Source organism: Athene noctua, chromosome 1 (assembly GCF_965140245.1).
Source record: "Athene noctua chromosome 1, bAthNoc1.hap1.1, whole genome shotgun sequence".
Lineage (NCBI taxonomy): Eukaryota > Metazoa > Chordata > Aves > Strigiformes > Strigidae > Athene > Athene noctua.
Genome location: NC_134037.1, coordinates 18,830,673 through 18,853,033, shown reverse-complemented (window position 1 = coordinate 18,853,033; position 22,361 = coordinate 18,830,673). Strand labels below are relative to the sequence as shown.

The window sequence follows — 22,361 nt, the reverse complement described above, 5'->3', positions numbered from 1 at the left end:
AAATCCAGCTGTTCTCTATGTTCATAGGAAGACCAATCACTCACAGTAATAACCTCTTTACAATCAGACAAGTAATTACTCACAGTAATAACCTCTTTACAATCAGACAAGAATGTTGGCTGTCTCCTTTAGATGTTTCACAGCTGACAAAAGTTCTTCAAGAATTTTAACCCTTTTTTTGTGCAGATTTGACTGCTATCCTGTTTACATACACTATGCTGTTATAAAGAAAAGAAGCAAAAGGCTGATTCTATAGCAAATTGATCAAAAGAAAAAATATTTTGCTGGGTAAATGGACTTGTATATACACAAAACAAAGTTACAATTCTAAGGGATTTATTTGGTTTTTTATATAGGTGCCTTGGACTGTCTGCAGTGTCCTCTTGATAGCCAGGTTTTGGCTGAGTGTCAGAGACAGGCCTGGGGCTATAGGTGGTTAGATACCTAAACTTAGGTGCCTCTGTCAAGATCAGTGTTTTAGTTCAGAACAGTAACACAGTTTTCAGGCTGAATTCCCAATCCTTAATTTGAATTGCTTGGGGCTGCAGAGAAGACAGGAAAACCTCCTAACATTTGCCTCATAATTTTAAAAGGATTTTTGGATGCACTTTCCTATATTTCAAGTGTCAGCTTAGTGCATTTCTTAGATGATTAAGTACTGAGCTGAAGTGTCACATGAGACAACAAACTATCTCAGGCACATACCAAAGCAAAACTTTAAATATTTAAGAAAATACTTTGCAATCTCCCTTCCTACTTCTTCTCTCACAAAATCCTACAACTGTCTGCATTCCTGTGCTTTTAGCAAGGACAAATTACAGCTTTCAGTATCACTGACTGTATTCCAAAAATACATCAAACAACAAGCAGTCAGTTTCAAATGCTAGAGCAGGTTTTGATAAGGAAAATTTCTTGGTTTGCAGCCAGGTATGCAATGACTGTGCCTGATAAGGGCTCTACCTACTACTGAGCTTTCTAATGGAATTCCACACCTGTGATTTAGCTATACTTTTATTATTAATACTTTTAGGTACACTTATTTTTTTTTTTTAATGATGAAACAGGAAAAATTAAAAAAAAAAAATCACACTCTGGGCACTGCCCATACTGCATGGCTTCTACTGAACAATGCAATTACTGCTCAAGTATACAGTGCACCTTTCAACAGTGACATTTATATGTCTAACCCACAGCTGATGTCTTCCTCTAATATATGCAAGTTTCCTAGTAAAAAGCTTCACTCTAAAAGATAAAGGTAGACACTGAATGAACTACATTCTTTTTTATCATCTCCATTGTTACACAATTTTAACAGAATTACCGTGTGTATTAATACAAAAAAAACCCATCACAAACCTGCAAGTTAGTTCAGTATTAGCCTTATGTTACAGATACGACAAATATACAACCATAAATCATTTCCATGCCCTATGAAAACTCAGAATTCAAGAACCTCAAAGAAAAAGAGTAGTTTCTGTAGTTTACCCTTTACCTTCACACAGCAACATTTGCCACAACATACTTTTAACAGCAATACATAAAAATACCCCTAGGTGGCAGAAAAATCAGAAAGCTAGAAAAATGATGTACCCACAAATTTGTGTACACTGGTATTTAAATATATATTATTACTATTTCACATATACAAACCCACAATTATTATGAAAATTTACTCACTCTATCAGGAATGTTCACATAAGTTCCAGCATCAAGAAGATCCTGCACAATTTCAGTATGTCCCTCCTTTGATGCAATCATCAAAGCTGTGTTTCCATCTTTATCTGTTAAGTTTACATTTGGGTTCCTTTTCAGTATTTCTTTTACTGAGTCGGTATATCCACCCTTCACTGCTACAATAAGTGCAGTCATAGAATTCTATAAACAAAACCAACAGATTTTATTGTACAGTGGATATAGAAATCATCATTATATCAGCAGTTTAAATAAGAAAAGAACACCCACTGGCATTACTTTCTTAACTATCCAAATTTTACTTCAGTTTTATGTTTTAAAGTGCACTTGCTATGCTATTTTTAAAAAAGAAATAAACTAAGTACTATAGTAGAGAACACTTCAGATGCAAACAGTAAAGCTCAGACCAGTTTATTCTGACTCCTGAATGTCACATGCATGGTAAAATAAATTTCTTGCCATATGGGAACATAGTACTATCAGAGCACCCAGGCCTGCCAATACCACTTACAAAGAGGGTTTTTGACGAACTTTAGAAATAATCATATGAATACCAAAAGTTGTCCTAATTTTCCACTTAACTTTTACTGTGTTTTTTTTAAATTTTGACAAGCATTTTAAGTGTCTTATACAACAAAAAATTAAAATCTGTTTTGTTTAAAAACAATATGCAGCTGAAAACTTCTAAAAAATGTCCAACTTCTGAAAAGACACAACAGTCATTATTATTTTCAAAAGATGCTTTGTGTTTGATTTACTTTTCAAATAGCACTGCAGAAGAAGTTGTTTGACATATGAGGGTACAGAATGAATTTTAAGTGTTAAATAGTGTTGTCCTTCAGAGGACAATAACCTGTATGAATTTACGTTCATTAAAATTTACACTTTACATAACGTGTCAACTGTCAATACAACTTCCTAGTTACATAGTATTTTTATTAAAAGGCACAAAGAACTTTAAATAATTCTCACATGTAATTTGCAAATATCTGGAATATACTCCAACATCAACATTACATCTGTTTCATGTATTCCTTGGTATTTGTATTAAAAAAAATAAAACAGGACATGCAAATGCAGGTACCCACACCCTGTCACCAGAGAAATGAGTAGTTACTTACAGCTCCTTCTTGATCAACATCAGCTCCCATCTGCAGCAAGTATTTCACACACTCCAAATGACCTTTTCTCGCTGCCCAAACCAGTGGGGTGGTTCCATACTGAAAAAATATTTATTACATTTTATCACATTTCTCTCTGTATTTAGTATCCTCTACAATCAAGTATTCATCCTATTATTGTGTTAGCTTTTACAAAGATATAATTTGGTCTGGTGAATTAACACAAGCGTTTGAAAAGCCACTTTAACTTCTTCATTGTAGATGACAGCCGTAAGAATTATTTTTCTATGCAATCTGGGATAGCAAGGTTTCCAATATCTTAGAAATACACTCCACTGAAATGTATGTTCACAACCATTTTCAGCATACTAGAGAAAAACCTCCTGCAAATATGAAGACTTACCCTAGCACACTAATTCTAATCTCATGGGCAAAATATAACAGTGGGTGTTTTTCCAACCAAAAACTTATAGATTTTTATTTTTTAAATAAAACTTACTTTTACAAGAAATTTATCAAGCATTAAAGTAATTAAATATTACATAAATATAACTTACCTTGTCAGAGCAGTTCACTTTAGCTCCATGCTGCAGTAAGAGATGTACTATATCTGAGTGGCCCCGTCCTGCTGCCCAAATAATTGGATAAACACTGTATTGCTTAAAATTAAAAAAAGAACAAAAAAACACCATATGAAATAAAACCATAGTCTTAATTATTTTTCATTAACAGTATTGACCACAACACTCCAAGAGACTATAAACCCACAGAAGGAATATACAGAAACAAACCTACCTACATATCACTAACTGTTGCCTAGTACATTGTCTAGATGATTTCTAGGAATATGTCTATTGTTTTGCATCAATTTTGTTTTTAACTCCTTAACCAAGATTTAAAAATTCACATTCTCATCTTAATATAAACATCTGTAATGTAAGAGAGAAGCAACAGACAGCTATGCAATATCCTGAAGTGCTCAGGACTGTGGATCACTGATACCATGCACACAGAAGCTGCAGATGCAAACCAGATGAAACCGACAATCAGAAAGGTAAGTCACTACTGTTCTTCCTTGATTGTTCACTGTTGCCTCAAACACCAGAGAGCTGACAGTATAAACAAATTGCGCATTCAAGTTTCAACATGCCTACTCTTTTATAGAACACGCTTATAAAATTAAATCTCAAAATCTTAGTTTTTTAATTCTCTTACACATGTATGGTACATATTTATATGATCTAGCGCATTTGGTAGCTATTATGAAACAAAACAAATTATTGTTTCTAAATTGCACATTAGTTACTCCATTAACTTCTACAGATGCAGAAAAATGACAATTGTTACACAAGTAGCATTAGATACACTACTTTTCAATTATCTCTTCTCTTGCTAATTTGAATCTTATTCAGAGCTATACACTCTAACACAAAAATTTAAAATTAATCAAAAAACAGCAGTTGTCATATAGATTATTAAAGCATTCCCTTTATATATAAAGTATAGTGAATAATGTTACATTGCAAAAAAATGCAAAATTTTAAATCAAGATGAGTGTACAATTCAGGGATTTAAACATTTGGGAGGAGGGGGCTTTAAGACTAAAACGTACCATTCCTGTGATGTTTGGATTTGCTCCTTTCTCAAGCAGTAGTTTAGCTACTTCTGTTCGGCCTTTATATGATGCCCACATCAGAGCAGTCCATCCTCCCTGGCAAGCAGAATTCAAAGAACTGTAAAAACTGAAAAATACTCTTTAGAAACCTAATTAGTGATTTTATTTCATTTTGTATTTGTCCTAAGTCTGTTTTGCAAATGCAAAACATAGTAAGGATTGACTACAAAACCTCATAATCCTACTTATACAGAATAAGCACATGTATGAAAGTACTGATTTCCTCCTGTATGCAAAACTTGGGAGAATATAGTCCTCAATGTTCCTGAATTTGCTGTAAACACTCAACTCAGACTTCAAGTACATACAAATCTGATCACTGAATAAACAAACAAAAAAGAAAGCACTATCTTAAAACAAAAGTCTAGAATCCAAATAAATTATCGTGAAGGGTTTATCTGGCCTTCATAAAGTAACATGTGTCCTCTCAAGGGAGTAATATGAGCAAAAAATTTCAAACTACACTGGTGTGTTCATTTAAATTTGTAAACTAGAAGACAATGAGGTTTCACTACCTAAGGCATCTGACAGGTCAGGTAACCAAAATTAACTTAAAAATAACAGTATGCATCTCATAACTGTAGGGACCATTTTTATTTGATTCTTTATAATATACTTTTGGAGAGGTAAAAGATTCCTCTCAGACTGACACACCTAGAAATCAACCACTGGCCACATGGATGTACTTTACACTTACGAAAGGACACAGAAAGATGCCTCAGCCTTCAGACAGAGTGGAACTTCAATTAAAGGAAGCACTTAAACTCTCCCCTAGTGTTTTTCCATACACTAAATTAAGCAGAACAAACTTAAGTCCTTGCAGGTACCCAACTCCCTCTTCAGTCAATGGAGACAAGTCTATAGGTCTTCAGAGGCATCTGACCTTCTAATCATGGAAGCAGCTTCTGCAATTCGTTAGGTGGACTGGACTACAGTGCCCATCTTGCCATACCAAAAAATTGGTAAGATGAATATAAACAAATTACGGGATATCAAGAACAAGGACTGCTATATGAATAATCATGGCTGTCCAGAGAAAAAGTAAAATGGACAGGTATCTTATGGAAAAATAATATTTACTTTACCAGAATATTTTAAAAGAAGCCACCAACACCAAAAAATCCCCAACAAACCAACCCTCTCCCCCAAAAAAAACCCACCCACACAAAACACACCCCAAAATCAAACTATTCTTCAGTTTAGCTTTTTTCCAAAGCAAATTAAGAGGAAAAAAAGCGCAGCCCTATAAAACAAGTTGCATTTATTAACACTAAAGCTACTATTTCACAGCTGTAAAAACAGTATTTAAACATATGTTCTTTTCCATTTTAACAACACTTATAATTTAAGAATAAACAATCTTTTGAGTCATTTTACAGAACTGAAAATCTTCAGCTTCAGAGTTGCTGCTCTTCTTACTAGAAACTACTTTATTTTTACACTAGGAAAACACATACCAAATCTCGATGCTCCAAACTGACATTATAATTGAGTAGCTCTTCTACAATAGCTGCATGTCCTTCTTTGGCTGCTGAAATAAGAGCTGTCCAGTTATCCTAAAAAAAAATAATTTTAAAGTCATATTCAATATTTCAATACAATTACCTTGTTTTTCTAGTGTTTCACCAACAGGAAATCCACAACCTCTTAAAAAAAAAATCTGTCCTTAAAAAAAAAAGTAATAAACTCATACACTACCTGACAGTTATACACATGAAAATACAGACCAACAACTACTCCAAATCTCCCTTCCAATTATCTCCTCTCCTACCCAATATCCATCACTCTCCACTTCTCAGTTCACTGCAGGCCAACTTCTTAAGCATTTTATTGAGGAAGCAACACCTACAAATGATTAGAGGATGAGGGTCAAGGCACTGAGAACTGCTAAGTTGGAACAAGACTGCAACCAAGACCACAGAAAATGGTGGTGGTCCATCTCCACATACAGTGGGTGACAGCACCCAAGGGGCTAATATGCAGCGGAATTTGGACCACAGCTTCTTAGATTTATGATCATTTCAGGAGATACATTTCCTCTTGCATTATGCTTATCTTCCATCCACTGCTCAAACCACATCAAGGTGTGGACTACTGTTTTATGTGCTATACACATATAAATATAGCATGGTAACCTTCCTGTAAGTACATGAACTTTTAACATCTACAGCAAATGTAATTAAATGTCTCCAAAAATACACTTTTTTTAAAAAAAAAAAAAAAAAAAAAAAAGACAGGTTTTGTAACAGACCTTTCCTGGATATGTACACTGCTACAATTAAACTAAGTGCAGACAAAAAAAAAACCTCACAAGCAACGTCCTTTTCATCTTTATCAGAACGTCACAGTATAACAGAACAGTTTGGGTTGGAAGGGACCTTAAAGATTATCTAGTTCCAGCTTCTGTGATATGAGCAGGGACACGTTCTACTAGACCAGGCTGCTCAAAGCCCCGTCCAACCTGGCCTTGAACACTGCCAGGGAGGGGGCAGCCACAGCTTCTCTGGGCAACCTGTTCCATAGCCTTATCACCCTCATGGTAAAGAATTTCCTCCTTATAGCTAATCAAAATCTGCCCTCTTTCAGTTTAAAGCCATTACCTCTCATCCTATCATTACACTCCCCATCTTTCCTGTAGCCCCCTTTAAGTACTGGAAGGCCATTACAAGGTCTTCCTGGAGTCTTCTCCCAGGCTGAACAACCCCAACTCTCTCAGCCTGTCCTCATCAGGGGGTATTCCAGCCCCCTGATCATCTTTGTGGCCTCCTCTGGACCAGCTTGAGCAGATACATGTCCTGCTTATGTTGGGGGCCCCAGAGTTGGACACAGTTCTGCAGGTGGTGTCTCACAAGAGCAGAGTAGAGGGGGACAATCCCCTCCCTTGACCTGTTGGTGACACTTTTCTTGATGCATCCCAGGATATAGCTGGCTTTCTGGGCTGTGAACACATATTGCTGGCTCATATTCAGTTTTCCACCCACTAAATCCTTCTCTGCAAGGCTACTCTCAATCCATCACCCAGCCTGTATTTGTGCTTGGGATTGCCCTGACCCATGGGCAGGACCTTGCACTTGGCCTTGTTGAACTTCATGAGGTTTGCACAGCCCCACCTCTCCAGCCTGTCCAGGTCCCTCTGGATGGCACATCCCTGCCCTCCAGTGTGTCGACCGCACCACACAGATTGGCGTCCTTGACAAACTTGCTAAAGGTGCACTCAATCCCACTGTCCATGTCACCAAAGAAGATATTAATCAGCACCAGACCCAACACCAACCCCTGAGGAAGGCCACTCATCACTGCTTTCCACTTGGACATTGAGCTGTTGACCACAACTCTTTCAGTGCAGCCATCCAGCCAATTCCTTATCCACTGAGTGGTCCATCCATCAAGTCTATATCTCTCCAATTTAGAGACAAGGATGTCATGTGGGACAGTGTCAAATGGCTTTGCCCAAGTCCAGGTAGATGGCATCAATTGCTCTTCCCTTATCCACAAATGCTGTAACCCACCCCATTGTAGATGGCCACCAAATTTGTCAGGCACAATTTTCCCTCAGTGAAGCCATGCTGGCTGTCACCAATCGCCTCCTTATTTTCCATGTGCCCTAGCATCATTTCCAGGAGGATCCACTTCATGATCTTACTGGGCACAGAGGTGACAGTGACTCTGACACTGACCCGAAGAGTCTCTTTCCTTCCATTCCAACACTCCAGCCACAGGAGTCATCCCACCACGTCTCCATGATGCCAATAAGATCGTAGCCCTGCAGGCATGTGCATGTCTCTAACTCCTCTTGTTTATTCCCCATGCTACGTGTGTTTGCATAGAGGCATTTAAGTTGGGCCCCTCATGAAGCCGACTGACTGGCTGGAATTCCTTTGTGCTGCTCTTCAGGTGCTCTCCTGCTGATCTGTGACACCTCAGTAGGCTCTGGGCATCTATTGCTGGCACTGGCATCAAGCTGGTAGGAGTAAGATGGATTCAGGTTCCTCTCCTGCTGCCAATATACAGAACTTTCAAAGCTTTTTAACACCACCTCTGTCCTATTCACCCTTTCTGGGCATCTTTCACCTAGAGTCAACCTCTTCTGCAAAAGCAGGAAGACAATTCATAAAACGAAGCCCTTCTCTGCCACTGTTCTGGCTTTCACCTGAAATAATCCTTTAACCTAAACTCTCCCTTACTTTTTATTGAAAAACACCAAAACCAAGATCCCAACATACTACACATCACTGAGATGAGCAAAATCACTTGGACCTCATTTCTGATGCTGTATTTCCCTATTACACCTATCTTTTTATGTCAACTACTGCCAATCTTATTATTATAGCTTCCTAGTACTAATTTCCCAGAAGAAACAGCAGCAGCACTCAACAGAGACCCTCAGAAATTTAAAACATGTTAAATATCCCTATTTTTTAATGAGGCATTGAATCAAAGGAATACCTAGCCAAGCAGTTTTGGATAAAATTTCTCATATGTCATAATCTTCCACCTTTTTATCTCCCCTCCCCTCAACACTGACCTAAATTCCTTTTGCATGCCTCCCTCTTGAAATTTCTTCTTTCTCTACTGCTAGGTACCATCACACAAAGCACTAATACTTACTGCATCTTCCAAGTTGCAATTAGCTCCCTTCTTGAGAAGCTCCTGGACAATTTCTAAATTGCCTTGCTCAGCAGCCAACATGAGTGGAGTCTGGCCATTCTGAAATCAAAATTACAGGAAAAGTGATGCATTGGAAAGTGATGCAAATGACGCACGTATATCAATAATTAAAGGCCAAAAACTACAGAGGAACCTTAAAGTAATTTCCAGTTTTTAACTGCCAGTGAGCAGCAGTGACTAGTTTTCAAACCATGCAGCAAACCTTCAATAAAAATGGAGAACATGATATTAAACCCTGTCCCAGAAGAGATAGAAAACCCAAACAAACAAAAAAAAGAAAACCCAAACAAAAAAAATCAGACATTAAAAATGGCTAAAAAAAAGAGTTATATGGTTACATTTCTTTCTAAATAATTTGCCCACTGAAGACATCTCTAATACAGCCTGTTAAATCTTTACATCTTGAAATAACTCAGTCACATTGTTTAGAAATTAACAAATAAATACATCTAGCCTAGGAACTACAATGGTCATGAAAATACGCACACTGATTCAGAGTAGCAGTAAGATTTCTTGCTGAAGTCTTGGAAAAAAATAGTCAAGTTATATGCCACACTTTCATTTGACAGCATACCAAATACAGACATCACTCCTGTCCTGTACAACACTGTTTCTTAACAGCCTTGTCTCAGGGAAGTTGAAAAATAGAAAAGTTCATTTATTTGCCTTCAAAGATGCTTTAAATGTCAGTTACAATCTGTCACCCTTCTATCAGCCTACTTCTGCGTCAGCAAACTTCTGAGATACAATGGCTCTGCATGATGAAAATAAAACTTAATGAATTTGACAGTAAATTTGTTAATTTCAACAAGCTTAATAAATGAAGATAATTCTTCCTGACCTCTCTTCTGTCTTGTCCCTGTACCTTATAGAAAATTCAGAATTATCTAGTCTCTAAATAATGCAAAAGCTACTTTAGGAGTTATATACCCACAACTTCCCTGAAAAGAATAAAAATCTATGCAGAATCAGAACACAGTCAGATCACTAATCTTCATTAGTAAAGCAGTTAACACTAAGAATAATAAAGATATTTGATGCCTTCTTTTTGCTCTTTATGTATTAAAACAAACAAACAAACAAAAAAAAAAACCACCCCCAGAGATGCACCAATTCTTTCAAAAAAGCTTCCTGGTCCACCAACTATTTCTTAACTAGCATTCACAGAATCTTCCTCCTGACATTATGGCTATCCAACAGTACTACCTGTTACACGCTATAACATAGTATCTAACAGTGCAATTCTTTACAGGAGAAATCATGCTCTGGTATAGTTATAACAACACAAACTTAGACATTGTATATATTCAAAATAATACTTTTGCTTTTAGGTCCTAAAGTATATTTTGTATCAACAAGCAGTAGTATTTAGGTCTGGTCATAAAAAGAATGCTCAAAAAAAAAAAATCAAGAGGAAAGAAAATAGTACTTTCTAGAAGAGAACAGCTCTTTTTGGAGGAGAAAACAGTCATAACTTTTGCTCTTTAAGATGAGTTCTTTATATGCAAGTTAATATTTTGGGAATAGACATGCTAAGTGATTTGAGAAGTCATGACCTAGCAAGGATTCAGACACTCCCACAACATCCACACAAACTAATGAAGTTTGTGAACTAATGAACAGACTTCATAAATGGACAGGGAGGTGAACTGAAACTGGCTGAACTGCTGGGCTCAGAGTGTTGTGATCGGCAGCACAACTTCCAGCTGGAGGCCAGTCCTGAGTGCAGTACCACAGGGGTCAAACTAGGGTCCTGTTTAACCCCTTCATTAAGGACCTGGGCAACAGGACAGAGTGCACCCTCAGCACCTTCACAGATGATACAAAACTGGGTGGACTGGCTGATGCACCATATGCTTGTGCTGCCACCCAGAGGGACGTTGACAGGCTGGAGAAATGGGCAGACAGGAACCTCACTGTACTAAGTATCGGTGTCCTGGTTTTGGTATCGGGGGAGCTGCACAGGGTCTCCATGAAGGGAGGCTGGGACTGCCCTGTGCCAGATTCCAACTGGCTCCAACCAACCCACCTCAGGACACAGGGCTAGTCAGTCTCCAGAGGTGCCTCCCAAGCAGTGCTTTAGCAATACATACAAAAATCCCTATCTTAGCATGAGCATTCTTCTTACCTCCCTTCTTAACGATTACTATTGTTATCACTGTGATTGTCTTCCACAAGCAGGTAACACAAAAGGATAACACAAACTGAACAAAAATATCTCCAGGCAAGAGGAGGCTGTGGATGGGAAAATGATCCCCTCCTGTAAGAAGTGTCATACAGTTGTAGATTGGCTCTAGTATTCTTAGACAGATGTAAAACTTTTTTATAGAGGTACTGAAAACATCCTTCCCTTTTTGCTAGGAGATTCTCAAATATAGGTTCAATGTTTTAGCAAATCATTAACATTTCACCAACACAGAAACAAAAGATAATTACTACACCTGTGACATCCAGATTAATTCTCAAAAGTTGCCCAAAAGTCTAGACACTCCACTACAACTAAATGCTCCTATTTCTCGCTAGCATATCAAGTACTGTATATCTGTACATCACAGCTAAGTCTAAGCACTGGAATATCCGAATTATAAAGGGGCACATCTGCATCTTTTTAGGGAAATCATTCAGTGGCGTTACCTTACAGATTAGCGTTCTCTCGCAGTCCGTGAGAGAACAGAAGATTCAAAATTGAAGATGCAGAAGGTACTTGAGTATCAAGAGCAGAAGAGCAGAAAGAAAAGCATGTCAAAGGAAGCTGAGGCTGTTAGGATCAAAGTGCATCACACAAGGCAAGCATCTATCATTAGCTGTTAAGTAATCAGTGTGTATGATATGAGAGAGAAGAATGCACACAGGGTAAAGGACATGCAGAGAAAAGGCAGTGAGACTGAGACTTACTCCACTTAACTGAAACTGCCTGTGTTAATCCAACAAAACCATCCATACAAAATGACTGGAACACCCCAGTTTGCTGGGAACTGATCACATTTGAGATATAAAGGGTTGGTAACAATGGGGGTGATCCTACCAATGGACAAGACACTGCAGCCTGGGAGGTCCTAGCACTAATAACCTTGGTTTGCCAGCAATCTTTTTAGGCCTACTTCACTGACAGTCTTGGTTTGGTATTTTGTTTTTTTACCCAAAAAGAAAAGATGTCTTGGCAGATACAAAACCAGAGACAGAATTTCACTCAATGCCAGTGAATTCCAATTAAGACTCCCACTTTAACAAAACTATCACTGAACAGCCCTCCCCATGAGTTCAAAACTGATACAAACCCTGTATGTCTCCAGAAATTACCCTCCCCAATGCAATGTATCAGAAGACTGAAAAAAATCAGGTGTCGAAAATGACCTGCAAAAAAGGCAGTTACTGAAACTCGGGAATGCACTTAGTCCCATCAAGAAGAAAGAAAAATTTAGAAAAGAAGGTGAAGACAGTGACACTACTGATAAAGTCAACACAGACTGCCTGTCTGATTTCAGCCATGTTGTTGAGAGGAATTACCAGCAGAGGGAACAGACTATTCACCTTCTCAGTTACACAGCATGCCAGATGGTGAGGTTCATGTGTATGCTCTGAAACTTAAAAATTCTCCCATCTCAAATACCTCAGCATACATGCATACACAGTACAAAATGAATGTGCCAACAACAAAAGAAAACTGTCTTAAATTGAAAACAGATCTAATAACTACAGTAAGGCTAAATTCTGTACACTGTTTTCACATTTGCATGATGCTTTCTGGTTTTGAGTAACATACATCATTCAACTTCTTTCCAAAAATATTCTTTCCATCTTATGCAGGTTAAAAAAAAAAAAAAAAGCAACAAGACATACATTTCCAAGACTGACTTTAAAGAAAAAAAAAAAAAAGAAAAAAAGAGATATGAATTGGAAAGCTAATTTTTGATACACTACAAGGTGAGTAAAAAAACTGCATGGACTGTCAGACTCAATGGGTAACTATCAACTGTTCACAATAACGGGTGCCCAGTTGGGAGGGTCTGATTTGGGGCTAACATTGTAGCATCTCCACCAACACCCAGAACCATGAAAGAGAAAGAGCTCTCAGAAAGTTTACGGACTGCCCCAAGCAATGATGAGCAGCTGATATGCTGAGGGCTGGGATGCCTTTTAAAGGAAATTCAACAGGCTGGAGAAATGGGCTGACATCCCCTGTAGTTCAACGAAGGCAAAGGCAGAAACTGGAACAGGTCGACCTCATGCAACGGTAATGGCTAGGGACTGCCCCCCGGGAGAGCCGTGCTGCAGAAACAGGCGTGTGGCCCCGACAGACAAGAGGGCCATGAGTCAGCAGTGCGCCCCTGCAGCGACAAAGACAAATCAAATCCTGGGCTGCATTAACAATGTCCTGGTTCAGCTAGGATAGGGTTAGGTTTCCCCAGCAGAGAGAGAGGGGGAAGGGATCTCCAGCCGGGTTATTCATACCATGCTGGCATCAGGTCCAGGGTCGGGACCTTTTTACTTTCTCTTTGGCTTTTTTGGTGGCGGTACACACACGTCGGCTTTGTTCCGTGACCATTTAGCGGTATTTCTCTGTATATCTTTTGTCTTGTTCACTGTTATTGCTGTTTATTGTTGTTATCATTGCTACTGTTGTTGTTCAGATTGTTCATCACACTGTTGTATTAAATATCTCCTTATTTTACCCCGGGGTTTGTGCCTAACTTCCAGCCCGACCGGCTGAGGGTGGGGGAAGGGCAACAGCACCGTGCTCTCTGGTCCCGGCAGGGCCTAAACCAACACAAACAAGAGCATAGCTAGCCCTCTAGTCAACACTGGTAAGGTTGAATCCAGAACACAATGCCCCATTTTGGGCTCCCAATAGAGAGAATCCCAACAACAGAGAGATCAACAAACTGGAGAGTCCAGCAATGGGGTCACTCAGATGGTTATGAGACTGGAGCACAAAACATGCAAGCAGAAACAGAGCTGGATTTGTTCAGTCTGGGAAACAGAAGAATAAGGGGAACTATTATCAGTCTTACACTACCTGGATGGAAGAGGAGTCTTAGAAGAAAAAGGCAGATTCTTCTCAGACACACACAACAAGAAGACAAGCAGCAACAGACACAAGATGCAGCAAAGGATATTCCAATAAAACATAAGAAAAATGTTTTTAAACAGAGAATTGTTAAGCACTGGAGCATTGCTCAGAGAAGATGCAGGTTCTCCATCCTTTAGAGGACTTACAAATTTTACTTGTTACGTCCCTGAGCAACCTGATGTAACAATGAAGTTAAGTCCTTCAATTAGGAGGCTGAATCCAGAGATTTCCAGAGGTCCCTTCTATCCTGATTTTTTCTATTAATCCAATGAATTAATATACTACATAAGTCAACAAGGTTCCAGTTCCACAACACTATTTAGGAAATCAGAACTAAAATAAAAATTGATGATACAAGCTGTACCTCAAGATGAAAGAAAAGTCCAGATGCTTAAAAAACAGGAAATCTACTACAGAAGATGAAATAAACTAGTCAAATAGTCTAAAACTTATTCACAAAATACACATAAAACTTAACAGTGCATCAAGATAATTTGAATTTGAAGCATCATGCAAAACTATGTAAACAGTCACTCGCAACAGACACTTGCATGAGCCAAACCTCCCAAGAAACTCTCAGGAATCTTTAGTGCAATATGATGAAACCACAGCACATTCACTTAAAATTGCTGGTGGTGATATGTTCAAATCAGACTAAATCAGATGACAAAGCAGAAGCTAACAATTATTGCACTATTGCAGGATTCCAAATCCACATTTAAACTCCCTTCTGTGTATCAAGACTTGCTGTATAATCCTGGTAAAGTCATTTAATACTCCTGGTTACATCTAGACTTACTTTTTGAATACCTATCTTTTCATCCAGATGAGCATCCACTCAGAGTAAACTGCTCCTATTTGGATCGTATAACAAAGTTTCTCTTGCCTGGGAACCACGATATGGGGGGAAGAATTGTCATCATCCCAGTTTTCGCCCAAAATGGACAGGGAAAGAATGCACGTGCAGCTGGATCTGTGAACTATGAAACAATTCCCAGCTGCACACATACAGGTATAATGTCCATTCACAAAGTAAGGATGGAACTGCAGTTTCCAGCTCAGAATACTACTCAGAAAAATACAATGAAATATGCTGAGGTGCTGACAGAGACAGAATACTGTATTTGCAGTCTGCACAGAGGTAAACAATCACTTGAACATAAAACTGAAATTTGCCTATTAAATAACCAGTGTGATGTCACTAATTATTCCTTCTGTAACTAATAAACTGCAATATGAAACCGACCTTTCAAAAAATCATCTTACCTCATTTCTCTCATCTACATCCCTGCATTTCTCAAGAAGTGCTTTCAGAGCAGGAACGTTTCCTTCTTCTACATAGGTCAACAGACTCTGACTCATCAGACTTGCCATCTTCGTACAGTATTTAAAATTCTTCTATAACAAAGCTTATCTGTATTTCAGGAAAGGAAAAAAAAAAGCAATGCATAAGTAAAGGCTGTAAGAGTTAACTCTGACATCAGAAAGCATGAATTGCACATGCCAGTGAGTTACTGATTGGGTACAAATACCTGCCATTCTCCCCAACAAGACACTGTGGAGACATGCACGGAAATGCAGTACATTTCAATGAAGAGTCAACTGTTTAATCCTTCTAGCTCTTAAGAGAATTACATAAGTTATTCCAATTTTTAGGCACTGTCTAAATATGTATTTTGAATGGAATGCGTAGTAGTCTTTCATTTGCATGAATTTTTCTGCATATATAACATTATAGGAACACCTATATTACATTACGTACTTTATATACACCAGCTATTTACAATATAACCCTTACCCTTTATATACATAAGCAGAACATTGAGACTACTCAGCATTATGAAATACAGTGATAATATCTAAGTTGCAGCCATAAGGAACTCTGAAAAACACTATTTATTAAATCAGTTATCACCAACTTTATCCAGACATGCCTGCATGTGATGGCATGTTGTTAACTTGCTAGTCAGACCTAACATAGCTTCTGTTGACTGATTATATGTTTTTAACCTCTAATATGTAAGACAGGAAAGGTTCTTCTTGGTTAAGGCAGACAATTAAGAACCATTTAAGAGTTCCTAAAAAAGTGTGGGTCAATAAGTTCAGAGAACAAGCAGTATTACTGCACCAAATTTATACGCATACAGCTCCAGAAACCAAATTATTCATTGCACCTAAATCGAGTTTCACTAGATGCAGAACAAGTCATGGGGCTAAGCACAAGACTCCCCCTACCACCCTTCTCACCAGTGGATGACATGGTATGACATGACTCTGGCTTTTTCTTGCGTGATTGCTGTATAACAGTGGAGGAAAAACTCCAGTTTAGCATTAGCTAAACCCTACCAGTTAGGCTATTCTCTACCAAGCAGAAGTCAAAGACCGGCAGCTTTCCCATGCAAATGTTCTAACTTTTATTCTCACATAAAAGCAGTCAGTGAATTTTTCTTCACTCCTGACTGAAGTGGAACATTAGCCAAAAAGACACCAGAGGAAGCCAACAGGAACTTCACTACACTTAGCAAGAGAAGTTAGTTTAGATTTAGAGATTTAAATCAAACAACCTAGTTCTGCTTTAAATTGCTTACGTAGACTGTAACACTACACACCATCCTTTTTGCTTTAGCAAGTAAGCATATACAGACAAACACGCTGCTGTCAGGATATGTCAGACACAACCTGAGCTCACCTACAGCATCAGAGCCATCAGATGACCCACAAATACAAATGCCTTCTTCATAAAAATGTCAGCAAAGAAGCCAACATGCTCAGTTTGGTTAAGATGACAGCAGCTCTGGGTACATGCAGAAGAACTTTAGGCACACACGAATGTCTAGTGACAAAAAAAAAAAACATAAACCACGTACATGTTAGACATGCACGCAGAGGAACATGAGAGGGCGAAGAGAGGAAAATGAAGGACTGTGACTCCCACTCCTAAATTTGGGCTTAAAATCCAGGTTGGGTTGCAGTTTAAAGGACAAATTCCAAAGAACTCTCTATATTCCAAATTTCCACACACCATGGAAAAATATACAAATCAAATCACATCATTCAAACATTATTTAAAACCCAAATCTAAAATCCATTTAAAAAAATCTAGATCTGGCATACAAAGCCCAGTGACAGTTTTACTAGGCACTGCACAACTAGCCAGTCTCTCCCACAAGAAAGTTATAAATAAACTAAGAAAACAAAAGGTCTGTCACATTTACCGTACAGTGACAGTACCATCATGCAAGGGGGTGTGAGCAGTACAACAGCAGTGTCATGTAATTGTCTTTTTTCAGTAGGAGGAAGAGCTAATGGAGAGGTTGCAAACTTAAAAAAACCTAAACCACACCAAAAATGAAAGACGAAAAGAAACAGTGATTGCAGTGACCCAGTGCCCACACACAGGGTCCAACTGTCATTTCAGACACAAAAACACCATAAAAGTCAGCATCTTGCCTGGCATCTAGCTCCCAGTTCAGAACAGTCCGCCTCCCTTACAGCCTGCGCCAGTATCTTACAGTCCTAAGTAGATAGATGTCTGGGATATTCTCGGGCACCTAAAATTACTTTAGATATTCACATTCAGGCACCTGAATTCCTCCCATCATTTTTTACATATTTTAACACAAGTCAGGAAATGTCACTCTGTTAGCTCCACTGCTACTGCTGATGTTTTCAGATTTCCCTGTGCAGTGTCCCAGCTTCTCTCCTGTAGCTGTACCTTAAACCCCTGTGCTATTTTCCATACCAAATACCAAACTGAAAACTGTATTAAAAAATCATCAGCAAAACATGACTACAAGGTCTCACCAAGTGAATTATGCTTGGTAGTTGCTATCAAAATTTCACCAATTAACTCTTAGTATGAAAAAGGAAAAAAGTATTCAGCATTGCTTCCCCCTCAAAGTAAGGTTCTTCCCTTGATGTTCCCTACTGTCATATTTCAAAAAGGCAAAGGCAGCCCTGCTGCACTGCAGATCAGTATCCTGCTTCAGAAATCATTACCTGAACTCCCAGTTATTGAGAGAGTGCAGCTTCTGCCCTAATGTAGAGCTGAATCTTTAGAGGCAACCTAAACTTCTGACTAACAGCAAAATACCTGATATGAAAGAACACATCTAGAGCTGCATTTACAAACCCCATGTTTAATACTACTTTTCTAAAATGATAAAAGCTTTGTAGGGGTGAAACATCTCCAAGTATATTAATATTCTTTGCCACCCAGACTTCACAGTCACATAGTATCCCCTTCTTAAAATGAATAATGGTCTATTTTATAAAAACAAAACCAACAAAATCAAATACTCTAAGTATGAATTTTGTATCCTCATGCTTTCATTTGTCACTTTTCAGGCAAGCTTCTTAGAGCATCCAAAAGATTGTGATCAGTGGAGGGCTTTAGGAAAGCACTGTTTAAGTAGCCAGTAGGAGAAATTGCTATTTAAAATGCAACCGGAATTCACCAGGTTAATCTAAGATTAGTATTCTTCTCATCCTTCAATAAATGGAGCAAAATAAAGCACAAAAAAAAAAACCAAACCCCAACACCCTACCAACAAAATGTAAAGAAAGTTGGTGTTAAGATTTTTTTGTTTTACTTTTTTCCCCCACGAAGAACAATAACCATGCCTGAAATTAGACTGAAGTTCATTTATTATATTTTCACTCATGACAGCAACTTGGTATAAACTGAGCACAGTCACAGTGCATTTTTTTATTAAATAAGATCTGTTATTAGGTTATGAAAATTAAGCACTGTACTCAAATCCAGTGTGGGTACTGGACACTAAGGTGTGATTTCTTCCAGTGCTTAAGATTTCTTTTAAATTGTCATAAACCAAAACTCTGGGGTATAGCCTCTAGCTAGATAAGTAACTATTATGGCTCCTCGAATGGAAAAAAATCCTGAAATATATGCTCATACACTTTTCAAAACAAACAACCCTAGAATAAAGAAACCCTCAATAGTTAATCCTTTACCAAAATAAAAGATAGTAACTTAATTCCTGCCAAATTTCACATATCTAGTGAAAACCAGTACCATTCAAGAGCATCCAATACATACACGGTCCTTAATTGCTCAAATAACAGTATTTACTTTGTGTTCTGACACAGCAGAACCCTTTTCACAACCTATAACAAAACGAGGAACCCATTTGGAAGTTGATGCCCTTTCCAATAAGGATTAATGCTGTTATTTTTTCTCCCACCAAAGCAAGCCAATTCCCAGGCCACGAACCATCTCTTCATTCACAGTCCAAGCTTGGAAATCTCACAATGCCCTTGGGCAACAAATCCTGGTATTTTATAAGACTAACAACACACCAAGAACTATGAAAAGATATATTAAGAGCACAAATGCTTAAGTGAAGGTAAATGTTTGCACAAGGATTGACCTGTTTTTGTAAGGCGCTCACATCCTAGCTGAAGCAGATTTTATTGCTGTTTTGGAAAGACAGCAAAAATTTGCTGATTTACAAAAATTTACTTTCAACTGCACCAATGCTGTCTGTAGAGAACCTGATAACTTAAGTCTGCAGATATTTAATGTACTCTCAGAATCTTGAACAGTTTCTAACTGCATTGAAAATATTATTACACACTAAATTTTCCAAACATCACCATCTTTTTCGTAGTTCTCCCCCATATTTTTTTAATTGTGTGAGCTGTGATCATTTACAAATAAATATCAAAATTGGTCAAATACTAGTGTAATCGAGAAGAATTTATTCTCTTGGTTTGTTTTCAATAGGTAAAAATCCTAGTGACTTACATAAAATTCATACTTTCCATCATGTGATGAAAAAAAATTGTCGCCTTCTTTTTAACATGTTTCCTTCTATTTCCAGACACAAAAGCTACCTTCCCAATATGCAATACTGTGACAGATCTTTCAGTTAACTGTAAAAAGAAATAATTACAGTGCTGTTGAAATCTGGGCATGTATAAGTCAGAGAAACATGCAGTATTGTGCCCTTAAGAACTGGAAATCAGATACTTTCAAATTAGAATTTAAAGAAACATGGAAGACAGAGGAACTGTACATATTACAAAAGACTAACATAAGTCTGTTTCATATTCTCACACATTTTTATACTTTATGATGGTAGGAGAAATGAAAAACAAGTTGGAACATCACTTTTACTCACAGAATCTTGCTAATACAAGCATAAGCCATCCTTTATGACACCTCACTGTAATTACTTGCTAAATGGACATACTTCACAAACATTAAGAGATCACAAGTCAGGCATCACATTAAGCAGTAAATATTTTTAACTATTCTTTCTATAAGGACTGAATCAGCCAGGGTTCTGTTTAAAAATTTTCAAAACAGTTGAAGTAAGTCTCTAAAATGCTAATTTCTGGTATTCACAGGCAGAAGGAAATAACAAATCTAAGTTTTCATAAGAAATCTACACCCACACCTCTTCTCCAACGCCTGAAGTTCCAGTATGACTAATGACTTTATGCTGATTTTCAGCTTTTCCCTATTTATGTGGGAACATTTATTCTACTTCTTAGTCACACTCCTGTTATCCATGTGAGAAACATTTTAATAGATTACCTTATTTTTTGTTACTTTAGATCAAAGAACTAATAGTATAACTAGAAAATATTGAAAGACACAAAAAGATAACTAAAGCTAGACATACAGACATTCTTATTTTGAAACCTGTAACAAATAGAACTAAACCGAGTTTGCACAAAAGGAGGTCCCTATGTTTGTAACCATTATTACAGTACACTGTAAGAAATAGAGAAAACTGGAGATACACAAATCATTCTTTTCCATGTTAGGCACACAAGGCAACAGTCATTTCCAAATACTATTAGTGAGAAGATTTTTTTTTTTTAATAAAGCAATGGAGACAAGCGATTACATCCAAAATACCAGGAAGCTGCAAACACATATTTAAACAAAAAGTCACCATTCACAAAACCAAAAAGAAAGGTTTTGTGAAGTATCTGGTAATGGGTTTTAAACCTTACCAGACAAACCAGTCTACCTGAAGTATGGTCAATGGACAATAAAGTAGTGCTATACACATCTAGACTCCAAGGGACAAGTCAACTCCTGTACAAAATACTCAGTCCTACAAAATACCATTTCAGGTTTCAAATACTGCAAATAAAAGAAAGTAAAGAAAAACAGGTGTCAACATTAAGTAGGTTTTTTAAAAAATATTAACCAACATAAATCAATTCTGTCAAAACCTGTACAAAGCACACACGAGTTCAGCAAGAAAGTCTACAATATTATCTTACACCGTCTCACAAAAGCAATGCATTTCTCTTTATTATAAGATTTCTCTGTATCATAAGGTTTGTTAGTCACAGCCACAATAAACCTTGACAATATCTAACAATTGGTGTTCTTTTACTTAAGGAAAAAGTCAGTTGCGATGAAGATTTTTTCGTTAAAAAGATTTTTTAATTAATACAACCACATTTCAGAAGCTGAGGTAACAGACGATTTCAAGCAGATTTGAATTTCTTGATAACCAGGTTACTTTAAATAACCACCACTGCAGAACAAAGAACAAACGTCTATTCAATGGACAAATACATGGGCTTTCTTATGCATTCTAATCTGATAAAAAAGCTCCTTTTAATCTTTCAATTTCTTTACTATTTGACAAGGGGAGGATGTAAAATAATTACTCTCATGGTTCCAACGCTTTTCCAGCAAAAAACATATTATCGTATTACTACGGCATCGATCTTTCATCAAGAATTACAGATGGGAAAGCGCTTATAATGTAAGAAATAGCAAAGCCTTGTCCTTCAGGGATTTTGCTATTCGAACTCAACTTCTTCGGTAGTGCCCAGTGACAGGACCAGAGAAAACGGGCACAAAGTGCAACACGGGAGGTGCCGTCGGAAGAGCAGGAAAGGCTCCGTTAAGCGTGAGGGGGACTCGGCTCTGGCACAGGCTGCCCAGGGAGGTTGGGTTGTAGAATCTCGATCCTCGGAGATAAACAAAACCCACCTGGACACGGTCCTGGGCAGCCCACTCTTGGTGCCTCTGCCTGAGCAGGGGGTCGGGCCAGATGACCCGCGGAGGTCCCTCCCAACCTCAACAATTCTGTGACTCTTTACCTTGGAAATTAATGCCAAACTTTCCTGACAGGTCGAG

At 37.9% G+C, this 22,361-nt stretch overlaps 1 protein-coding gene across 4 annotated transcripts in view; it reads right to left on the bottom strand.

The window, feature by feature from the left end:
* KIDINS220 (kinase D interacting substrate 220) overlaps window positions 1-22,361 on the bottom strand; it is an 80,739-nt gene that overhangs the window by 57,810 nt on the left and 568 nt on the right. For all 4 annotated transcript variants that reach the window (XM_074895676.1, XM_074895675.1, XM_074895677.1 and 1 more), the window contains exons 2-8: window positions 15,494-15,641; window positions 9,097-9,195; window positions 5,946-6,044; window positions 4,426-4,524; window positions 3,371-3,472; window positions 2,814-2,912; window positions 1,678-1,875 (exon numbers count right to left, since the gene is read on the bottom strand). In XM_074895676.1, coding sequence (XP_074751777.1) covers window positions 1,678-1,875; window positions 2,814-2,912; window positions 3,371-3,472; window positions 4,426-4,524; window positions 5,946-6,044; window positions 9,097-9,195; window positions 15,494-15,601 — 804 coding nt within the window. In that variant the 5' untranslated portion in view covers window positions 15,602-15,641. The remainder of the gene's footprint in view (window positions 1-1,677; window positions 1,876-2,813; window positions 2,913-3,370; window positions 3,473-4,425; window positions 4,525-5,945; window positions 6,045-9,096; window positions 9,196-15,493; window positions 15,642-22,361) is intronic.